Source organism: Symphodus melops, assembly GCF_947650265.1.
Source record: "Symphodus melops genome assembly, chromosome: 10".
NCBI classification, from domain to species: domain Eukaryota; kingdom Metazoa; phylum Chordata; class Actinopteri; order Labriformes; family Labridae; genus Symphodus; species Symphodus melops.
Window position 1 is genome coordinate 27,147,360 of NC_136700.1, and position 21,719 is coordinate 27,169,078.

Below are 21,719 nucleotides of genomic sequence, written 5' to 3' on the forward strand. Positions count from 1 at the left end.
ATCCTGTGATAAATCCCTCACAGTCACTTTACAGTTAAAGTCCAGGTTCTCTTTTCAGGGTCACTCAGTCCGAGGGTTCTGGTACGAATGCAGGAGGAGATTTGAGAAGCAGCAGCAGCTGCTTTAGCATCCATTGAGAGAATACTTTAGTTTGTTGTTTCTGTCAGGACTGGGAGCAGAGGTCGGCCCGTTTCTGGAAAGACTCTGTGGAGGTGGACTTTGAAAAACGATATAAGATTTTTACATGGGGGTTAAGGTCTGGATTTCAAGGCCGAGCTAGTTTTTGGTAAGGAAAATGACCTCCTAATGCTGACCCTATTCTGTGGTTTATAGAGCATAATGTAGATATTTAAAGGTCATTTCAACAACAACAACAACCTCTTAAATATGCCAAGTGTTCTCATCATGTTGGCCATCACTGTTAATACCTGTAATAATCGTAAACTTAATACAGAGATGAAATCAAACTAAGGCTGATGCCACTCGAGTGACCAGTCCATTAATGTTCAAAAACCTGACGAAGTCAGTGAATCAACTTTTTGTTTCTCTGAATCACAAACAAACTGCTCAGACGTTTGTTTCACTCTGAGGAAGGAAACGTGGAGGAAGAGGCTGATCTTCAGAGTTCATATGAAGAACTGAGGTCAAAGGTCATCAGAAGGATCGCAGCAAAAGGTCAAAGGTCATCAGAAGGATCGCAGCGCAGGGGTCATAGGTCATCAGAAGGGTCACAGCAAAATGTCATAGGTCATCAGAAGGATCACAGCGCAGGGGTCATAGGTCATCAGAAGGCTCACAGCGCAGGGGTCATAGGTCATCAGAAGGATCACAGCGCAGGGGTCATAGGTCATCAGAAGGATCACAGCGCAGGGGTCAAAGGTCATCAGAAGGATCACAGCAAAAGGTCATAGGTCATCAGAAGGCTCACAGCACAGGGGTCAAAGTTGGGGACCTGAAGCTGCAGTTGAAGGTCGTAGGTCAGCCTTACAGTCCTCTCTTTGTTTCCTCCAGCTTCCCATCAAAGTGGGACACCAGAACACTCACACCAAAGTCAGCACCGAGCACAACAAGGAGTGTCTGATCAACATCTCCAAGTACAAGTTCTCCCTCGTCATAAGTGGCCTCACCACCATCCTCAAAAACGTCAACAACATGGTGAGTGTGCGAGAAGGACGCTCTGCACGGGTTACATGACCTCAGGGTCACGCCTGAGCCTTTAATGAGTGTTTATTTAGTATCACCATAGTAACCTGATGTTTGTCTCCACAGCGGATCTTTGGAGAAGCTTCGGAGAAGAACCTCTACCTCTCTCAGCTCATCATCCTGGACACGCTGGAGAAGTGTTTGGCTGGGGTGAGTGAGCGCTCCTTTCCCATCATCCTGTTACCAGAGACATTCTTCTTCTCAGATGGTTTTTTAGGATGTTTGGGTCTGTAAAAGGCTGATCCTGCTTGGCGCTGTCGTCCTGCCGTAGACGCCCATCTTTTATTTCCTGTGCTTCTTCCTTGTTCACTTTTTGGTTCTAAATGGACTTTTATCTTCCTCCTCAGCAATCGAAGGACTGTCTGCGTCTGGACGAGACCATGTTGGTCAAACAGCTGCTGCCGGAGATCTGTCACTTCATCCACACGTACCGGGAAGGCCACCAACACGCCGCCGAGCTCCGGGTCTCTGCCTCAGCCGTCCTCTTCTCTCTGAGCTGCAACAACTTCAATGCTGTCTTCAGCCGGATCTCCACCAGGTAAACCCCGCGACGGTGGCTTTAGCATAATGAAGGTTCTGGGTTTGGGTCAGAGGTTCTGGACGTGTTTGTGTGTCTTCTCTGCAGGCTGCAGGAGCTCACCGTCTGCTCTGAGGACAACGTGGACGTTCACGACATCGAGCTGATGCAGTACATCAACGTGGACTGCTCCAAGCTGAAGAGGCTGCTGCAAGGTGAGAGGTCGCAAGTCAACTCCGCCCTGTTGAATGTGGGCCTCTGATTGGTGCAGACAAGAAACGGATCAGAGAGGATTTAATTCACACAGATCATGAGAATGATCACGGACCTCTACTGTTTATTCTGTTGTTATTCCAGAAACTGCGCTGAAGTTCCGAGCTCTAAAGAAACCTGCACAGCTGTCGGTCATCAACAGTTTAGAGAAGGTATGTCTGATCTTTGACCCCTGAGTCGGCAGCATGCAGGAAGCTGTGAACATCTACCCGAGTTCATGACTGTCTCCAACTCTTGATCTCCCTGCAGGCGTTCTGGAACTGGGTTGAGAATTACCCAGACGAGTTCACGATGCTGTACCAGAGGCCGCAGGCGGACATGGCAGGTAAGACTTTCCACAGACTCCACCTGAGCGCCACATTCAGCTGTCCACGTTTCTCCAAACCTGCTCACAGCTTGCGTCTGCGTGCGTATGTGTGTTTTCAGAAGCTGCAGAGAAGCTGTTTGATCTGGTCGACAGTTTTGCAGAGAGTGCAAAAAGAAAGGCTGCAGTTTGGCCGCTGCAGATCATCCTCCTCATCCTCTGTCCAGAGATCACACACACCATCTCCAAAGACACAGTGGAGGACAGCAAGGCCAACAAGGTGGAGACACACACACACACACACACACACACACACACACACACACACACACAAACACACAGGTTGGTATTTCCCACAGCCTTACGATACCATACCATTGTTTTGGATCATGACCTACAAATAATTCCCTTTTAACAGCGGTTCTCTTTTGAGAATTACAGCAGATACATACATTTAAGACTCATAAAGTTACGCCCTTGAAAATGAAAAAAGTAAACTATTCAATTTATAATTCCAGAGTTATTAATACATGCAAATACAATATTATTTCATTGTTATTAAATTTTCCTTGTGTAGCTGGTGTTTTTGACCTAGCTGAGTGTGTGTAGCTGTGAGTCTAGGATGACTTTTGTCCAACTCTCGCATTTAATAATAATAAAATGTATTTGTAGCGGACCTTACATTTAAAAGAAAATCTCATGGTGCTACAAGTAGGCCTACCATAAAACCATTAAAACAATAGCAAGCATCAAACAATTAAAATCAGTCAAACAATTAAAATCAGGCAGAGTAAAGAACCTGAGCATAAAACAAGCTCTAAAAGCAGTGGGTTTTTTTTTTTAAATTATTATTATTTGGTTTTTGAAAACGTCTTTACAGGTCCTTTTTTTGGCGTTTGTAAAAATACAAAGTGTTTCCTTAATAATTGCTTTCAAAACTCCGAGTTTCTTATCCATGGTTGTTTTGATTTGGAACGTGCCGTGCATCATTTAGTCTACTGCCCGCTATTGGCTTTAATGTGCACTGCATGGGAAATGAGTCTTCAAAAGTGCTTTCACAGCTTCACAGCTGTATGGACACTGTAAAATCGTTTTGGCAAGGAGCACATGACGAGATTTTGCCTTATCAATTTTTTTGAGCACAGACACACACACACACACACACACACACACACACACACACACACACACACACACACACACACACTCTGACTGTCACTCTCTCTCCTGCAGAAGCTGTTCTTGGACAGTCTCCGTAAAGCTCTATCGGGTCAGGGAGGCAGCAAACAGCTAACAGAAAGTGCAGCCATCGCCTGCGTCAAACTGTGCAAAGCCTCCACCTACATCAACTGGGAGGATCACTCCACCATCTTCCTTCTGGTGCAGTCCATCGTCATGGACCTCAAGGTCTCCTCACTCCGCCGCTCTCTCTTTTAAATACAACTAAATATATATGCTTCTGTTTTTGTCATTGTTGTTTTATCAATGTTGTCCTTGTTTTTGTTGTTGTTCAGATAGGACACACAAGACATGCTAACCTTTTGTAAATCAGGCCCATGTGACACAACAACAAAAATGGAAAACTCATTTTATTTTAGTAGTTTTGTTGAAATTTTGAATCAAAAGGACATTTTGTTTTGAATATTAAAGGATTATTGCATGTGCCAATTTGTATTTGAGGACCCCTGATTTAAAGTTATCTACAAACTCTATTAACAATATAAAGACGTTTAAGACAAACAGGATCCAAAGACTAAAGTTACACAGCTGCAGCAACAAATGCAGGAAGGACAAAAGGACAAAAAAAAGAAAATCAGAGAGTATTAACATGCAAACTGCAGTTTATTATATTTGTTAGTTTACCTTAGAACTGACTATAATTACTCCTGTTTCTTCTCTTAACTGAATGGCGAAGGTTCTCACAGTTTGATCTTTTATCTCCAACATAACCTGCTCCAGGGCAGGTTAGGTGTGCAGCATAACTTCCTGTGGTAATATACCCTTGTAAGAATTGAAAGACCCTTGTAGGACTGAAAACCCAGAGTTACCCCTGAAGTGACCTCGCTTATCTCAAATCCTGCTTCGTAGTCCAGACCCCTGGGGTCAGACGTGCTCAGGCACATGTGAGTGCGCCCTGAATCTGATTGCACATTTGAACGGGCTCCACTTTAGTTTCACAATATGTTCATAAACAGAGGACATTTTTTCTAATCACAAGTTACTCCTACTGATGAGTCTCCACAAATCTTTTTATTGACCTGAAGTGACCTTTGACCCCTTCTGTCGCATCAGGCTCTGCTGTTTAACCCGGCCAAACCATTCTGGAGGGGGACGGGCAGCCAGAACACCGACGTGGAGCTCATGATGGACTGCTTTGTGTCCTGTTTCCGCATCAATCCTCACAACAACCAGCACTTTAAGGTGGGCTGTAACCACCGTGCTCCTGCTCCATGTACTGTATCTGTTTTTATTGTGATGCAGGTGTTTCCGACTCACCTGAGCTTCCTGTCTGTCCTCAGGTCTGTTTGGCCGCCTCCTCTCCCTCCACCTTCCACTTCGTTCTTGTCAACTCTCTGCACAGAATAATCACCAACGTAAGTTTGCACAACTGATGAGCACCAAAATGATTGTCATAGAAAATGTTCACAGTTTGAAATCTCGCCACGTGTCGTTCTGTGTCGTCTCCGCAGTCTCACCTCGACTGGTGGCCCAAAATCGACGCCGTATACTGCTACTCTGGAGAGCTCCGCCTCATGTTCTCCGACACCCTGAACCGAGTTATCCAGGGCGCAGTGACCCATGCGCCAATACGTATGACGTCTGTGAGTCGACAGTTACACTCTGAACATCAGGTTTATACTAAAAGGTTAAAGTAGGGGCTGCTGTTGAGACCTCAGACACACGCTGACCTCAGTCCTCTCTCCTGCAGAGTCTGACGTTTAAAGGTAAGATGAGCACGAGTCTGAAGTTCAAAGAGAAAGCCACAGACTTCGACACTCGGAGTTACAAGTGCCTTCTACTCGCGCTCGTCAAACTCATCCACGCCGACCCCAAACTCATGCTGCACGTGAGTCCCACCCATCACCACAACATGTTCTCTTAAAATGTAGAGAGATATTCATGTGTGTGTGTGTGTGTGTGTGTGTGTGTGTGTGTTAGAACCCAGTGAAGCAGGCTCCAGAGATGCCGAGCAGCACGGCTGAGCTCATCACCGGCCTTGTGCAGCTCGTCCCACTAACCAACACCACCCAGCTCTCCCAGGAGGCGATGGAGGTCAGACTCGTTGGGTTTAAAAAAAGAAGTTTATAAAAAATATTCTTCTCTTGTAGTCATGACAACAATTAATTAGAGTCTTCTTGAACTCTTGGAGTTAATCATGTCTCTTTCTGCCTCTCCTGGTTCTCTCTCTTCATAACGGTCTGGACCTAGGCTCTGTTAGTCCTGCACCAGCCTGAGACGATCGAGCTGTGGAACCCTGAAGCCCCCATCGAGACGTTCTGGGACATCAGGTAGGACATAATCCTGTCACTTGTCCTCCCTCCTCAGACTCATAGAGCTATAATTTGTTGTGACCTCATGACACGTTAGCTCTGTTAGCTCTGCAGCATCTTCACACTGACGCTCACAGGATCATGACTTTCTTCTTCTTGTCCTCCGCAGCTCTCAGGTTCTCTTTCTCATCTGTCGTAAGCTGATCGGTCAGCAGATGGTGAATGGGACAGAAGTCCTGAAGTGGCTGCGAGAGATTCTCATCTGCAGGAACAAGTTCCTGCTCAAGAACAAGGTGACGTACGGACATGGAGAGCACCTGACTATGAGAGGATTTTAAATCCCTAACCCTGTTTGTTTTTTTAGGAGTGTGCAACGATGGGCGGAGGGATCCCGATCTGCCGGCAGGCTCAGACGAAGCTTGAGGTGAGTCTCTACATGTTCCTGTGGAGTCCGGACACTGAGGCCGTGCTGGTGGCCATGTCGTGTTTTCGTCACCTCTGCGAGGAGGCCGACATCCGCGGCGCTGCCGACGAGGTGTCGGTCCAGACCATCCTGCCTAACTACGCCACCTTCAGCGAGCTGGCGTCGGTCAGCAACATGATGGGGACAGGTCAGTGCTGTTGGAGACGATGAGTGAAGCTGTTCATGTGTTAGTGAGGCGTCGCACAGTTCATCATGAAAACTGTTGTTTCCTCAGGACGCTCGACCCTGCAGAAGAGAGTGATGGCGTTACTGAGGAGGATTGAGCACCCGACTCTAGGAAACATCGAGGTCAATCACGCTCTGTTTGAAGATACTCTGACTCGCAAACAAAGTGTTGTCATTATTTGAGGGTTCAAACTTCAAGTCTGGCAAATGTTTGTCAGATTATTAAAGACGCCGTGTGTTCACACTAACAGTAAACTTAAGTGTTTCAGATGCATGTTTAATACTGACACATTAGTACAAGTGCAGCCACCACCATCACACACAGCACGCCCCCGACATGATTGAAAATTCACCTCCATTCATCACATTTTACAAGCTGTGCTGGGAACATTTTCCTCATGTCCTCTCCGAGGTCATCACGGGGCCGTTAAATGAAACGCTGCTTTACTGTTCAGGAAATGAAGCTTGAGGAAGGCTCGACTCGCGGGCTGTTGGTAATTCAGAACTTTCTCCATAAGCTGAGAGGGTGCTAGCAGGATTACAAACTCTATTTCCAGTCCTCCTCCTCTTCTTCTAACATAAACTCTTGATGTCCTGTCGTTCATCGGTCAGGCATGGGAGGACACGTACGCTAAGTGGGACCAGGTCACCAAACAGATTCTCAACTTCCCCAAAAACAAAGCAGAAGACGGACAGGTAAAAGCTTGCGTTTTAAGGTCAGACGATGAGTGAATATGAGCAACAGATAAAGAAATGGCTCCCCTTGTGACTTGTTGTCTATTTTGTTTTTGGAGCTTCTGATTGGCTTGCACATATAGAGAAACTGTTGATTCCTACCTGCAGCTCTGTCGTGACACCATGTCTGTTCCCCCCCTCCTACCCCCGGCTGCAGGAGTGGATTAACATGACGGGCTTCCTGTGCGCTCTGGGCGGCGTCTGTCTCCAGCAACGCAGCACCCCTGGCCCTGCAACCTATAGCCCCCCTATGGGCCCAATGAGTGAGCGCAAACACTCGATGATCTCCATGGGCCCGTGTGACGTGTCCAACCCTGTCAACTCCTCCTGCTCCTCCTCGGCCTCCAACGAGACACCCGTCAGCCGCTTCCTGGACAGGCTGCTCGCCCTGCTGGTCTGTGGCCACGACCGGGTTGGCCTCCATGTCCGCACCAATGTCAAAGACCTTCTGGGGCTTGAGCTAAGTCCCGCCCTCTACCCTATGCTGTTTAACAAGCTGAGGAACAGCATCGGAAAGTTCTTCGACACACAGGGGCCGGTGAGTCGAGCAACGACTCTTAACGCCCAGTCTAGAACATTCATCAGTCCAGATCTCCGATGGTTAATGTGACATATACTTTGTGAACAGCCAATCACAATGAGCTACATCAGAACTGAACAACTCTGTAAGGGTAACGTAATCTGAGAGCTAGTTTCTAAAGTGTCTGAATTCTGTGCTTTTCGTGTTCCCAGGTTCCTATAAACGACACCAACACTCAGTTTGTGGAGCAGACCATAGCCATCATGAAAAACCTTCTGGATAACCACACGGAGGGCAGCTCGGAGCACCTGGGACAGGCCAGCATCGAGACCATGATGCTCAACTTGGTCAGGTTAGTCCTCCACCTGTGGACCATCAGCTGATCGTCGTCGAGTTAGTTTGTAATGGTATCTGTATTCATCTCTTCAGGTCAGACTGTCACAGTTTAGTACATGCCTCATCAACACACAACAACTTGATGTCTGCTTTACTGAAACAACAAACAAATGTAATCTCCCAAAGAAAATAGATTTTTCTTCAGAAGAATCCCTTTAAGGATTAAAGGTTTGGATTACAAGCTGCTTTATTAAGGGCCTCACACGGGGCACCATCATGTTGGGGTTTTGCAGAGCTAATACTTGGTCAACATTTATTTTGGCTTCAATAGAGTCAAACTTGGTTTAACATTTTAACAAATGAACAATAATCTTTTTTTAAATCAGGGAACAATAACCAAATATTACAATTCAGTCTGGAATTGATTAATTAGATACTAATATTTAAGGTCTCAGCTGTAAACACAGCAGCAGAGGTGTGAACCTGTCGTTACAAAGTCCCACCTTGTGTGCACGTCAAGGCTGCAGGAAGGGAAATCAAGAGATAAGGTGTTGTTGACATGAGTCAAAGCTCAACGTGGGATGTGGATATTAATATTATGGGCAATGACTCCAGTTATTGTGAGCCAAAGCTTCATGGTGAAGAGAATGACAGGCAGTAGTAATTAGTCAAATTGTCTTTAGGTAGGTAAGTTAAGGTAAGTTTATTTACATTGCACCTTTCAGACACCAGGTAATTCAAAGCACTTTACACAAAAAGCATTTTACACAAGATAATAAAAACAATATACACATTTTAAGAGGCTAATAGAAGTTGAGATAAAAACTGTAGTTAGAAATTACATTTAGACACCAATTAGTTTAATAAAGACAAAACGTTAAAAAAGTCTTTTAAATACATAATAAGTAGCCTAAATAAAAAAATTGGAATATATTTAAATATTGAAAATGATAAAACACCTTACCTTCATTGGAATGGAATATCTGCAGGGTTAGTGAAAATAAAGCAGCTGCTGATTTATTAGATGAGTGCACTCCTTTAGCAGGTGTGCCATGACCTCTGAGACTTGCACACACACTCTTACATTCTGCATTACACTGATTTGATATTATATCTGACCCTGCTGATATTAACCGTGCTATGTAAATTAACAAATCACTATCAGGTATGTGCGCATCCTCGGAAATATGGTCCACGCCATCCAGATCAAGACCAAACTGTGTCAGCTGGTGGAGGTGATGATGGAGCGGCGAGACGACTTGTCTTTCTGTCAGGAGATGAAGTTCAGGTGAGTGTTAGACGCTCTGTATGATCGCAGCTTATTGGTCAGTATGTAAACGTCTGCTGTTCTCTGAAGGAACAAGATGGTGGAGTATCTGACCGACTGGGTGATGGGAACCTCCAATCAGGCGGCTGACGATGACATCAAGTGTCTGACCAGGTGCAGGTCGTTTTAAAGCACTCAATGCAAGTAATGCAGAGAAGCCAGAGACTCACTGTAGTGTTTCTGTGTGCGTGTGCAGGGACCTGGACCAGGCGAGCATGGAGGCTGTGGTGTCCCTGTTAGCTGGTCTTCCTCTGCAGCCGGAGGAAGGGGATGGAGTTGAACTAATGGAGGCCAAATCTCAGCTTTTCCTCAAGTAAGACAAAATCCAAAACTCGACCTCGAGCAGGTTTCAGCCTCCCGCCAGCAGGTGGCGTCCTCAGCAGGTCTAGCTTGAAAACTCCATGCATAGACTGTGCTTTGGACGTAGACTGACCCTGGACATAAACAGACCCTGGACTTAGACTGCATCCTGGACTCGGGTGATATGATAGATAGATAGACAGATAGATACTTTATTGATCCCGAGGGAAATTCAGGGCATCCAGTAGCAGTATACAGACAGGCAGGACACGAGACACAAGACATTGGTTACAGTACAAAACATCGGCAGAGCATCAGGTCCTCTGGGGAAATGTTAGGCCACGTTAAAAAGTCACAAGTTGGTTCCAGTCGTGTATTTGGTTGGTTCATGCTGATTTTACATTTGAGACGTTTTGACTGAAATCTGTGATCAGTTTAAATAAAGAGTAAAGATGGTCGAAGTTAGTGACATTAATTTGTCCTGAAGATGACGAGAGTCTGTGAGCGTGAATAACACTTTCATTAGATCTCAAATTCAATATTTACGTGTATATTATCTGTAAAGTGAAAATAAACTCAGTGTTTTACCGTTATTATTGTCGAGCTGCACTTTTCAGTTGCGTGACAACAATGATGTTTTTTATTTTTCTGAGTGCACAATATAGTCCGCTGCATATGACTCGGTATATATGTTGAGGAGGGAACAGGCGAGTGTCTTTATAAAGTATGTTGGAGAGAATCGGACTGGTGGTCGCTGGCGTTTAACGTCTCTTTAATCTGTGCAGGTACTTCACCCTCTTCATGAACCTGCTGAACGACTGCAGCGAGGTGGAGGACGAGGGGCAGGCTGTGGGAGGACGTAAGAGAGGGATGTCCCGTCGCCTGGCCTCGCTCCGTCACTGCACCGTCCTCGCCATGTCCAACCTGCTCAACGCCAACGTGGACAGCGGCCTCATGCACTCAATCGGTAACTAAACAGCGATCATGGCCACCGACACAAGCTCCGTTTTTTTTTTTTTTTTTTACGAGTACTTGAGTTACTGTCCTCCTCCTTCTTATCTTCCTCTTCACCCTCCTCCTCCTCCCCTTCCTCTTGCAGGTCTGGGCTACCACAAAGACCTGCAGACTCGAGCCACCTTCATGGAGGTGCTGACTAAGATCCTGCAGCAGGGGACCGAGTTCGACACACTGGCAGAGACGGTGCTCGCTGACCGCTTTGAGAGGCTGGTGGAGCTGGTCACCATGATGGGGGACCAGGGGGAGCTGCCCATTGCCATGGCACTGGCTAATGTGGTCCCTGGGTCTCAGTGGGTAGGTACCTGATCTGGATCCAAAACCAGTAACAATTGCTGTGTTCAGACTTGTAGCATTTTATTTATGTGAAAGAGATGCAGACTCGGATGCACCTGGTGTGCACAAAAAGAACCGAACTGTGTCTCAACCTTTTAGATTTTACTCTGACTCTACAACTCTACTGAAACACCTCAGTCCATTTAGGCGAGCTGTGTCCTGAACCACCTGAGCACAGGACGGGCGCAGATAAGCCACGTGTCCAGATACGGCAGACTCTTCATTCCCCGAGACTCCAGCGGTGCAAGTGCTGCTGTCATACATCTGGTGTAGACTCTCAAAGAGAGCCTGAGCATGGGACGAGCCTGATCTGCCAGAGACGGCCTTGATAGGCAAAACGCAGAAGAGAAGAGAAATAAGAACAATAAACTGTGCACGCTCGAAGGAAATGTTCAGTGCTTTAAGCCCCGCCCCTCTGGCATTCGGGATGAAAGAGGACAGCCTTCTGTGCACAGCAGAGTTCCTGAGTTTTTCCACAATCAATGAACAAGTTAGAACTTTCTTTCTCCTACGTGTGTCTTCCAGGACGAGCTGGCCCGGGTCCTGGTCACGCTGTTCGATTCACGCCACCTGCTCTACCAGCTGCTGTGGAACATGTTCTCTAAAGAGGTGGAGCTCGCAGACTCCATGCAGACTCTGTTCAGAGGAAACAGCCTGGCCAGCAAGATCATGACCTTCTGTTTTAAGGTAGTTGACACACCTGACGTCACTTAACTTCAAACAGGATGTGTTACTGACTGTGTGTAATGCTGTCAGGTGTATGGGGCAGCCTACCTGCAGAAGCTGCTGGAGCCCCTACTAAGAGGAGTCATCACCACACCCGATCACATCAGCTTTGAGGTGGACCCCACCAGGTACTGTATCATGATCATTTTATGTACTACCATATAATGCTGTATTTTATCGTGTCCTATCGTATTATGTTACCATGTGGACACTGGAGGAACTGCAGCTGCAAAGTTGGACATTTTAACATAGAGCTCTATGGAGACTGACTCACTGCAGGAGACAGACTCTAGTGGACACTGAAGGAACTGCAGCTGTAAAGTTGGACATTTTAACATAGAGCTCTATGGAGACTGACTCACTGCAGGAGACAGACTCTAGTGGACACTGGAGGAACTGCAGCTGTAAAGTTGGACATTTTAACATAGAGCTCTATGGAGACTGACTCACTGCAGGAGACAGACTCTAGTGGACACTGGAGGAACTGCAGCTGTAAAGTTGGACATTTTAACATAGAGCTCTATGGAGACTGACTCACTGCAGGAGACAGACTCTAGTGGACACTGGAGGAACTGCAGCTGTAAAGTTGGACATTTTAACATAGAGCTCTATGGAGACTGACTCACTGCAGGAGACAGACTCTAGTGGACACTGGAGGAACTGCAGCTTGTTGCACCTCTGTATTGGTTGCTGCTTGATAAAAGCTGGATGAATCTTTGCCCTGTTAGCATCACTAACTCTGCCTCACCTTCCTGTTGGTGTCCTCAGGCTGGAGCAGGGAGAAAACCTGGAGGAGAACCAGAGGAACCTGCTGCAGATCACAGAGCGTTTCTTTCAGGCCATCATCGGCTCTTCCAGCGAGTTCCCCCCTCAGCTACGCAGCGTCTGTCACTGTCTCTATCAGGTACACCCCCCCTCCCCCCCCCCCCTCCCTCCCCATCATCCTCCACTCCCTCAGCTGCTCACCCCCCAGCCTCTCTGCCTTCACCTGTCTGTGTGCTTGTGGAGTGTCACCCACGAAATCCTCCACTCTGAGGCTTCTGATGCTGCTCACCCTCCTTCATTACACTAAACACACCTTAACCTGAACACACTCTGCTGGGCCAATCAACATCCAGAGCTCAAGTTAAATCAATCACATATTATAAGGAGCTGGTTTAGGTTTGACTCCATGGCTCATAGTACCGGCCCAGGACACCATATTCCTGCAGTACACCCCACATGAAGAGACTCGGTAATAATCATCCCCACGTAAAGAGCTGCAAGCTGTTTTTTAAAAATGTATTCTTTATAAGACTCTGAAGCCGAACACTCTTGTTTCTTTAAGTGATTATTGGCAGTTATCATCATAGTCTTGTTTTTTATTATAAACGCTAAAGGCAGAAAAGAAGTCAACACAATATTCACAATACCTCCCACCTGTATTCGAGCGGTCCCAGTGACCTCCTCCTGAGGTTATATTTTTATTTATAATCCTTATCCGGGCCGGGTCGCGGGGGCAGCAGTCTAAGCAGAGACACCCAGACTTCCCTCACCCCAGACACCTCCTCCAGCTCTTCCGGTGGGACCCCGAGGCGTTCCCAAGCCAGCCGAGAGACATAGTCTCTCCAGCGTGTCCTGGGTCTACCCCGAGGCCTCCTCCCGGAGGGACATGCCTGGAACACCTCCCTGGGGAGGCGTCCAGGGGGCATCCGGACCAGAACCACCTCAACTGACTCCTCTCGATGTGGAGGAGTAACGGCTCTACTCCGAGCTCCTCCCTGTTGACCGAGCTCCTCACCCTATCTCTAAGGGTGCGCCCAGCCACCCTACGGAGGAAGCCCATTTCAGCCGCTTGTATCCGAGATCTCGTTCTTTCGGTCCTGACCCGAAGCTCATGACCATAGGTGAGGGTAGGAACGAAGATCGACCGGTAAATCGAGAGCTTCGCCTTTTGGCTTAGCTCCTTCTTCACCACGACGGACCGATACAGCGACCGCATGACCGCAGACGCCGCACCGATCCGTCTGTCGACCTCACGCTCCATCTTCCCCCCACTCGCTGATATTTTTATAAACACTGCAAATCATGTGCTGATTAATTAATTAATTAACAGATTGTTGTGTTTGGAGAACCTCAAAGTGCCACAGAGTTGAAAAGTATAAAAGAGTAGTTAAAACATGTGAAACATCCAAGATGTTGTAACGTTTCATCCTCGGTGCAGTGAATCATGGGACACTGAGCCATGGTTTTTAACCCGGAGAAGGAAACGGTGGAGCAGGAGTTCAGTTTCTTTTCCAGCACACTAGAATTGAACTTTCCCTCGGAGACTGAGAAGCGTGATGCCTCAAAGAAAAGAATCACCCGTTCCACACCAGGACTCCTCAGGCACTGTCCCAGACCTCCGCCTCAGATGTTCAGAGCCTTCATCACGGGGTGAATCTCATCCACAGCTGCTTCCTCCAGTTCTCCTTCAACCTGAGGGCGTCCTTCACCGCTGCTGTCTGCGGCAGACACAGAAGGCCGACCAGCTGCTTCAACAACGGAGGCGCTGAACATGGACCACTTGGACTCCATGTCCCGAACCTCCTCTGAGATACAAGACAAATTCTTCAAAAGTGGGAGTTGGAAGACCCGACAGACAGGGGTCAGTTCTTTACACGTTTGGGTTAACCAGGAGTCCAGCGCCTCTCCAGGTGTTTGGTTCCAGAACCAGCGCTGTGTTTTTTATGTGAGACAAACTATATGTAGCTGCTATCGCTCCGCCTTGCCAACTCCGGCTTCTTCCCGGTCTTTCCCGGTCCGAACAGCGCTCCCAAGGGCCCGCACGCCGTCATCAGTCCTAACACGTGAATATAGTGCTGCTCTGCACCGGTTCATATGCAGATAAGAAAACCATCAAAATGCAGTTTAATACCAAGAGATTTATGGATAGAAAATATCCAACATGTGAGCAGTGATCTGCAGGATGGCAGAGGTTTACTGTTTAGTGCTGGACTGAGGACTCTGTGGACCGAGCTGCTCAGCTGACTCGCAGTAAACACATGAAGCTGTTTGAGGCTCGTTGAGCTGCCACAACAGATTCACTCTGTCCATTAACATAAACACACTGGCTGTGGTCACAGCCGGCCTGCAACACCAACAACCTCCACCAGAGGCCGCCTCAGGCTTACTTCAGTACACATGCATAATGTTCACACAGTCTGATTAAATTTCACACCTTCTGCTGCCGCTTCTGCTGCTGCCTCGTGCACGCCACAGACAACAGAAGCTGCGTCTGCTCTCAGTCGACCCTCGAACAAACTCCCGTCACTGTGTGAACATGTTTGAATGTTGATCTTTATATCGAAGCATTCACAAAATGTTTGTGATCTCACAGGCTGCATTTTCTGTTTACATCTTTGATTTGTTACTCTCCATCCTTTGTACACATAAACACACTAATGCAGCTGCAGTGGATTCACCCTCGTGCATGCATGGAAACGCTTCCTGTCCCCTGAGCAGCAATAAAAACCTCTCTGACAGCAGTTGTTTTAATTTCCTGTGTGCTCCTGGATGTAAACGGTCAGGGCTGTGCAGAATGTGTGTGTGCAGAGTGTGTGTTAGTTTATGTAGCCGGTGACCATGATTGTGCTCATCTCTGTTCTATAGGCTACTTGCCACTCTCTGCTGAATAAAGCAACAGTAAAAGAAAAAAAGGAAAACAAAAAAGCAGTAAGTTTGGAGAATCTACTTTCCCTCAGACACTCCCCCCCCCCCCCCCCCTCCCCCCCTCAAAGCAAAAAAAAACTTTTTTGCATTTTATTCTTTAATTTCTTCATTTGGTTTTTGATTTGGTGGAAATGTTTTATTCTTTTCTCCATGTTCAACTTTGTGTCCGACCCCTCTCTGAAAATCATCGTACTAATATCAGCGTCATTTCAGTGTTTCTTCAATTAACTGTTTGCAGGAAACTTCTGTCTGGACCTTTTCTTTCTGTTGGCACCTCTGGAGACGTTTTCTCAGAACCTTTCATCTGCCACACACACACACACACACACACACACACACACACACACACACACACACACACACACACACACACACAGACACAGACACAGACACAGACACACACACACACACACACCGACCGATGTTTGGATGAAATATTCTGATAAACTGGCCTCCCTCTGTCATGGGTTGGTTTCTTTTTCCCGCCATGTTGAAGACGACCGTGTTTCAAACACAAGTGGTCGTCGATCACGCTTTTACTCTTTCGCTTGCTTCTGAGCGCTCAGCAGACTAAAGTGGACTCACAGGTTCTTCCTCTTATAGCTGCTCAGCATGCCTGGTCTCACCACAGAAAGATTCTGACCAATCAGAGCACAGACGGCTCTGTCTGCACAGAAACCACCAGAATAAAGGAGGAAGCTTGTGTCATCTGACCGATACCATGTGACCTGTTGACGGATCTTTATTAGTTTGTATTTGAATGAAGGAGTCAAAGCTGGGTTAGGTCTTACCCTGACCCATCGAGTCTCAGCGAGTCCCCGCGAGTCTCAACGATTCACAGCGAGTCTCAACGATTCACAGCGAGTCTCAACGATTCACAGCGAGTCTCAGCGAGTCCCCGCGAGTCTCAACGAGTCACAGCGAGTCTTAACGAGTCACAGCGAGTCTTAACGAGTCACAGCGAGTCACAGCGAGTCTTAACGAGTCACAGCGAGTCTTAACGATTCACAGCGAGTCTTAACGATTCACAGCGAGTCTCAACGAGTCACAGCGAGTCTCAACGATTCACAGCGAGTCTCAGCGAGTCCCCGCGAGTCTCAACGAGTCACAGCGAGTCTCAGCGATTCACAGCGAGTCTTAACGTATCACAGCGATTCACAGCGAGTCTTAACGATTCACAGCGAGTCTCAACGATTCACAGCGAGTCTCAACGATTCACAGCGAGTCTCAACGATTCACAGCAAGTCCCCGCGAGTCTCAACGAGTCACAGCGAGTCTCAACGATTCACAGCGAGTCTTAACGAGTCACAGCGAGTCTTAACGAGTCACAGCGAGTCTTAACGAGTCACAGCGAGTCTCAACGATTCACAGCGAGTCTCAGCGAGTCCCCGCGAGTCTTAACGAGTCACAGCGAGTCTCAGCGATTCACAGCGAGTCTTAACGTATCACAGCGATTCACAGCGAGTCTTAACGATTCACAGCGAGTCTCAACGATTCACAGCGAGTCTCAACGATTCACAGCGAGTCTCAGCGAGTCCCCGCGAGTCTTAACGAGTCACAGCGAGTCTCAGCGATTCACAGCGAGTCTTAACGATTCACAGCAAGTCTTAACGTATCACAGCGATTCACAGCGAGTCTTAACGATTCACAGCGAGTCTTAACGTATCACAGCGATTCACAGCGAGTCTTAACGATTCACAGCAAGTCTTAACGTATCACAGCGATTCACAGCGAGTCTTAACGATTCACAGCGAGTCTTAACGATTCACAGCGAGTCTCAACGATTCACAGCAAGTCTCAATGATTCACAGATTCACAGCGAGTCTCGGCGAGTCTCAGCAGCGAGTCTCAGCGAGTCTTAACGATTCACAGCGAGTCTCAGTGAGTCTCAGCAGCGAGTCTCAGCGAGTCACAGCGATTCTTAAAGATTCACAGCGAGTCTCAGCAAGTCACAGCGAGTCTTAACGATTCACAGCGAGTCTCAACGATTCACAGCGAGTCTCAGCGAGTCACAGTGAGTCTCAGCGAGTCACAGTGAGTCTCAGCGAGTCTCAGCAGCAAGTCACAGCGAGTCTCGGCAGCGAGTCTCAGTGAGTCACAGCGAGTCTCAGCAGCAAGTCACAGCGAGTCTCGGCAGCGAGTCTCAGTGAGTCACAGCGAGTCTTAACGAGTCACAGTGAGTCTCAGTGAGTCTCAGCAGCGAGTCTCAGTGAGTCACAGTGAGTCTCAGTGAGTCTCAGCAGCGAGTCACAGCGAGTCTCAGCAGCGAGTCTCAGCGAGTCTTAACGATTCACAGCGAGTCTCAGTGAGTCTCAGCAGCGAGTCTCAGCGAGTCACAGCGATTCTTAAAGATTCACAGCGAGTCTCAGCAAGTCACAGCGAGTCTTAACGATTCACAGCGAGTCTCAACGATTCACAGCGAGTCACAGTGAGTCTCAGCGAGTCACAGTGAGTCTCAGCGAGTCTCAGCAGCAAGTCACAGCGAGTCTCGGCAGCGAGTCTCAGTGAGTCACAGCGAGTCTCAGCAGCAAGTCACAGCGAGTCTCGGCAGCGAGTCTCAGTGAGTCACAGCGAGTCTTAACGAGTCACAGTGAGTCTCAGTGAGTCTCAGCAGCGAGTCTCAGTGAGTCACAGTGAGTCTCAGTGAGTCTCAGCAGCGAGTCACAGCGAGTCTCAGCAGCGAGTCACAGCGAGTCTCGGCAGCGAGTCTCAGTGAGTCACAGCGAGTCTTAACGAGTCACAGTGAGTCTCAGTGAGTCTCAGCAGCGAGTCTCAGTGAGTCACAGCGAGTCTTAACGAGTCACAGCGAGTCTCAGTGAATCACAGCGAGTCTCAGCAGCGAGTCACACGTTGGGTTTTGGCTTTAACAGTTAGCAGTTGTTGTCAGAGGAAAGTGAAACTCTTTATCTTTAACTCTTCATGTTCTTTACAGGTGTTTTGTTCTTTGGTCAGTTTGACCAACAAAGTGAAAACCACGTCCTCATGTTGGCCGTCTGGTCCTTTGATCTGTGCTTCCTCTCACCAGCAGGAAGTGATGTCACGTTTTCTTGGCTCAAATAAAGGCTTCAGTGTTTGTGACAGGAGCCAACCTCCTGAGGTGATGTTACATCACTAACCAGGACCTGGTAGATCTGGTCCCTGAGGGTTCTGGTCCCTGATAGCTAGTCTAGATGAACTGACCACCGTGTGTCTCTAACTCTTTTCAGACTGCATGCCGTGCACAGCCGTCATCACGTCTTTGTATTCATGTTGGATCTGTGACTGCGTGATATTGGAGCTCCACATAAACACACAGTCAGACATGCACACACACAGCGCTGTTCTTCGGCAGGTCCTGTCTCTCCTCTGTAACGCCTGGGAAGATGGGACAGGGTGGGGGGGGGGGGGGGTCACAGGGCTTATATATGGTGGCTTGAACACAGCACACTGAACAGAGCTTATGTCATCATTTCAGCCTTTGTCTGTGTTTGACGAAGGAGACACGAGGAAAAGGAGATCGTTGAGGTTACCATTCATGTCAGTGAGAGGTCAAAGGTCACGGTGCCGGGGTGATAAAGAGACGGGAACATTTAGTGAATGTCCGTGCTTTACTCTGTGAGATGTTTGTGACGCTCATTGAGCCAATAGAAACCAGTTTTCATGCTCCATGCTGGGATTCAGATCCTACAGGTCCCATAGTCTCTGCTCCATGCTGGGATTCAGATCCTACAGGTCCCATAGTCTCTGCTCCATGCTGGGATTCTGATCCTACAGGTCCCATAGTCTCTGCTCCATGCTGGGATTCTGATCCTACAGGTCCCATAGTCTCTGCTCCATGCTGGGATTCAGATCCTACAGGTCCCATAGTCTCTGCTCCATGCTGGGATTCTGATCCTACAGGTCCCATAGTCTCTGCTCCATGCTGGGATTCTGATCCTACAGGTCCCATAGTCTCTGCTCCATGCTGGGATTCTGATCCTACAGGTCCCATAGTCTCTGCTCCATGCTGGGATTCTGATCCTACAGGTCCCATAGTCTCTGCTCCATGCTGGGATTCAGATCCTACAGGTCCCTTTGTGTCAGCTCTGCTTTAAACCTCCACAAGATACTCATCTCATCTGTGCGTCACCGCCTGCTTTATTTGATGTTGTCTTCCAGTTTCCATCCTCCACCTTCAGAGAGGAAGTGTTGGGGTTCCTTTCTCTCTCTCTCTCTCTCTCTCTCTCTCTGTCACTCACTCACTCACTCACTCACTCACTCACTCACACACACACACACACACACATTACCTTCCAAAATGAAATGTCTTCCTCCTCCTGAACCTGACATCTCTACTGTCATGGCTGCCCTCCTCTGCTCTCTCACACACATTGTTTATTTTGTTCCCGTCATCCCCTCCTTTCTTCGTTAAAGTACTGAAATACATTTTTAACATTTCCTCCTTCCCTCTCCTCACTCCTGCCTAAACCTCTCTTTCTGTTTCCCTTTGTTTGCCTCCTCCCTCTCTGTCCTCCCCTCGGCCCCCCTCCACCTTGTCCCCACCCCCTCGTCCTTACACAGGTGGTGAGTCAGCGGTTCCCTCAGAACAGCATTGGCGCTGTGGGCAGCGCTATGTTCCTGCGATTCGTTAACCCAGCCATCGTGTCGCCGTATGAGGCAGGCATCCTGGATAAGAAGCCCCTTCCCCGGATAGAACGGGGTCTCAAACTCATGTCCAAGGTAAGCAGAGATTCAGCCGAGTGAAGGGAAGCAACTGGATCCTGCTTTACTGGATCTCCTGCTCATTTAGAGGATCCCCATCACAGGGAGCAGGGTCTAAGTCCAGTTCCAGGGACATTATGAGAACCCCAACGGGTCCTGCTTGAAGCGATAATTGAGTTTGTCATTCTCTTTGTTCAACACATCAGATTAGCTTCCACTGTGAATGCAGTGACCTTAATATCAGTATGCATTAACTTCCTGCAGAGGGCGACGCTTTCTTCTTCTGCTTTTTATTTGAATATATTATGACCTGCAGGACTTTACAGGTCAGAGGGCGGGGCTTGAGGACTCATGATCTGCTGTGTTTTGTTTCAGGTTCTGCAGAGCATCGCAAACCACGTCCTGTTCACGAAAGAAGAACACATGAGGCCGTTTAACGACTTTGTGAAGAGTAACTTTGACGCCGCACGCAGGTGAGCGAAGAACTAAAGACGTGACTGTGGACCGTTTACTTTCCGTGGATTATTCACCGCATTATCGTCCTCTTCAGGTTTTTCTTGGACATCGCCTCAGACTCTCCGCCCAGCGACTCGGTCAACCACAGTCTGTCGTTCATCAGCGACGGGAACGTGCTGGCTCTACATCGCCTGCTGTGGAACAACCAGGAAAGGATTGGACAGTATCTGTCCAGTAACCGGTGAGCATTCAGCGTCTTATAGAACACAGAAGTCACGTCGCCGTCATTGTTTTTCTTTGACCTTTGACCTTTGACCTCCAGGGATCACAAGGCGGTAGGCAGGAGACCGTTTGACAAAATGGCCACCCTGCTGGCCTACCTGGGACCTCCTGAACACAAACCTGTGGCTGACACACACTGGTCCAGTCTGAACCTGACCAGCTCCAAGTTTGAGGAGTTCATGACCAGGTAGGCTCCTGCTCCCCTCGGGAGGGGAGAATGATTCTTTAAATGTGGCATGCAGGTTGTTGTTGGTTACCTATGTCTTCGAGAAGTCTCTGTAAATATCCTTGAAACACTAAAGTATCCTGCCCCTCTTAAGACCACCTGTCATAAACCCTGATCCTGATCCCTCAGCTGTGTCTTGCAGGCATCAGGTCCACGAGAAGGAGGAGTTCAAAGCCTTAAAAACCCTAAACATCTTCTACCAGGCTGGAACGTCCAAGACCGGGAACCCCGTTTTCTACTATGTAGCACGAAGGTAAGATCTGGACCTGAACCTGAACCTGGACCCTGTTAGCTTTGAGGTTTTAATGTGAAAATACTGACTGTTGGATTTAGTTGGAACATAAACAGTTAAAGTCTGCATGCTTCCATCAGATCGATGATCATTTATACGTTTTTAAAGTTCAAGGATCAAACCCCTTAGATTCACTGTTAAAGGATCAAACCTCTTAGATTCACTGTTAAAGGATCAAACCCCTTAGATTCACTGTGTTAAAGGATCAAACCCCTTAGATTCACTGTTAAAGGATCAAACCTCTTAGATTCACTGTTAAAGGATCAAACCCCTTAGATTCACTGTGTTAAAGGATCAAACCCCTTAGATTCACTGTTAAAGGATCAAACCCCTTAGATTCACTGTGTTAAAGGATCAAACCT

The 21,719-nt window shown here is 47.7% G+C and overlaps 1 protein-coding gene across 1 annotated transcript in view; it reads left to right on the top strand.

Annotated features, from left to right (window-relative positions):
* Window positions 1–21,719, top strand: part of nf1a (neurofibromin 1a) — a 55,270-nt gene that overhangs the window by 1,820 nt on the left and 31,731 nt on the right. The window contains 33 exon segments of the mRNA XM_079353856.1: window positions 1,012–1,155; window positions 1,270–1,353; window positions 1,551–1,741; window positions 1,829–1,935; window positions 2,078–2,145; window positions 2,243–2,318; window positions 2,420–2,577; window positions 3,531–3,704; window positions 4,590–4,718; window positions 4,817–4,891; window positions 4,988–5,119; window positions 5,227–5,364; window positions 5,457–5,570; window positions 5,727–5,806; window positions 5,958–6,081; window positions 6,153–6,399; window positions 6,487–6,560; window positions 7,050–7,133; window positions 7,330–7,710; window positions 7,905–8,044; window positions 9,194–9,316; window positions 9,386–9,469; window positions 9,552–9,668; window positions 10,441–10,622; window positions 10,755–10,966; window positions 11,531–11,692; window positions 11,762–11,859; window positions 12,500–12,635; window positions 19,961–20,119; window positions 20,477–20,574; window positions 20,652–20,798; window positions 20,880–21,026; window positions 21,208–21,318. Of these exon segments, the coding sequence (XP_079209982.1) occupies window positions 1,012–1,155; window positions 1,270–1,353; window positions 1,551–1,741; window positions 1,829–1,935; window positions 2,078–2,145; window positions 2,243–2,318; window positions 2,420–2,577; window positions 3,531–3,704; window positions 4,590–4,718; window positions 4,817–4,891; window positions 4,988–5,119; window positions 5,227–5,364; window positions 5,457–5,570; window positions 5,727–5,806; window positions 5,958–6,081; window positions 6,153–6,399; window positions 6,487–6,560; window positions 7,050–7,133; window positions 7,330–7,710; window positions 7,905–8,044; window positions 9,194–9,316; window positions 9,386–9,469; window positions 9,552–9,668; window positions 10,441–10,622; window positions 10,755–10,966; window positions 11,531–11,692; window positions 11,762–11,859; window positions 12,500–12,635; window positions 19,961–20,119; window positions 20,477–20,574; window positions 20,652–20,798; window positions 20,880–21,026; window positions 21,208–21,318 (4,496 nt within the window).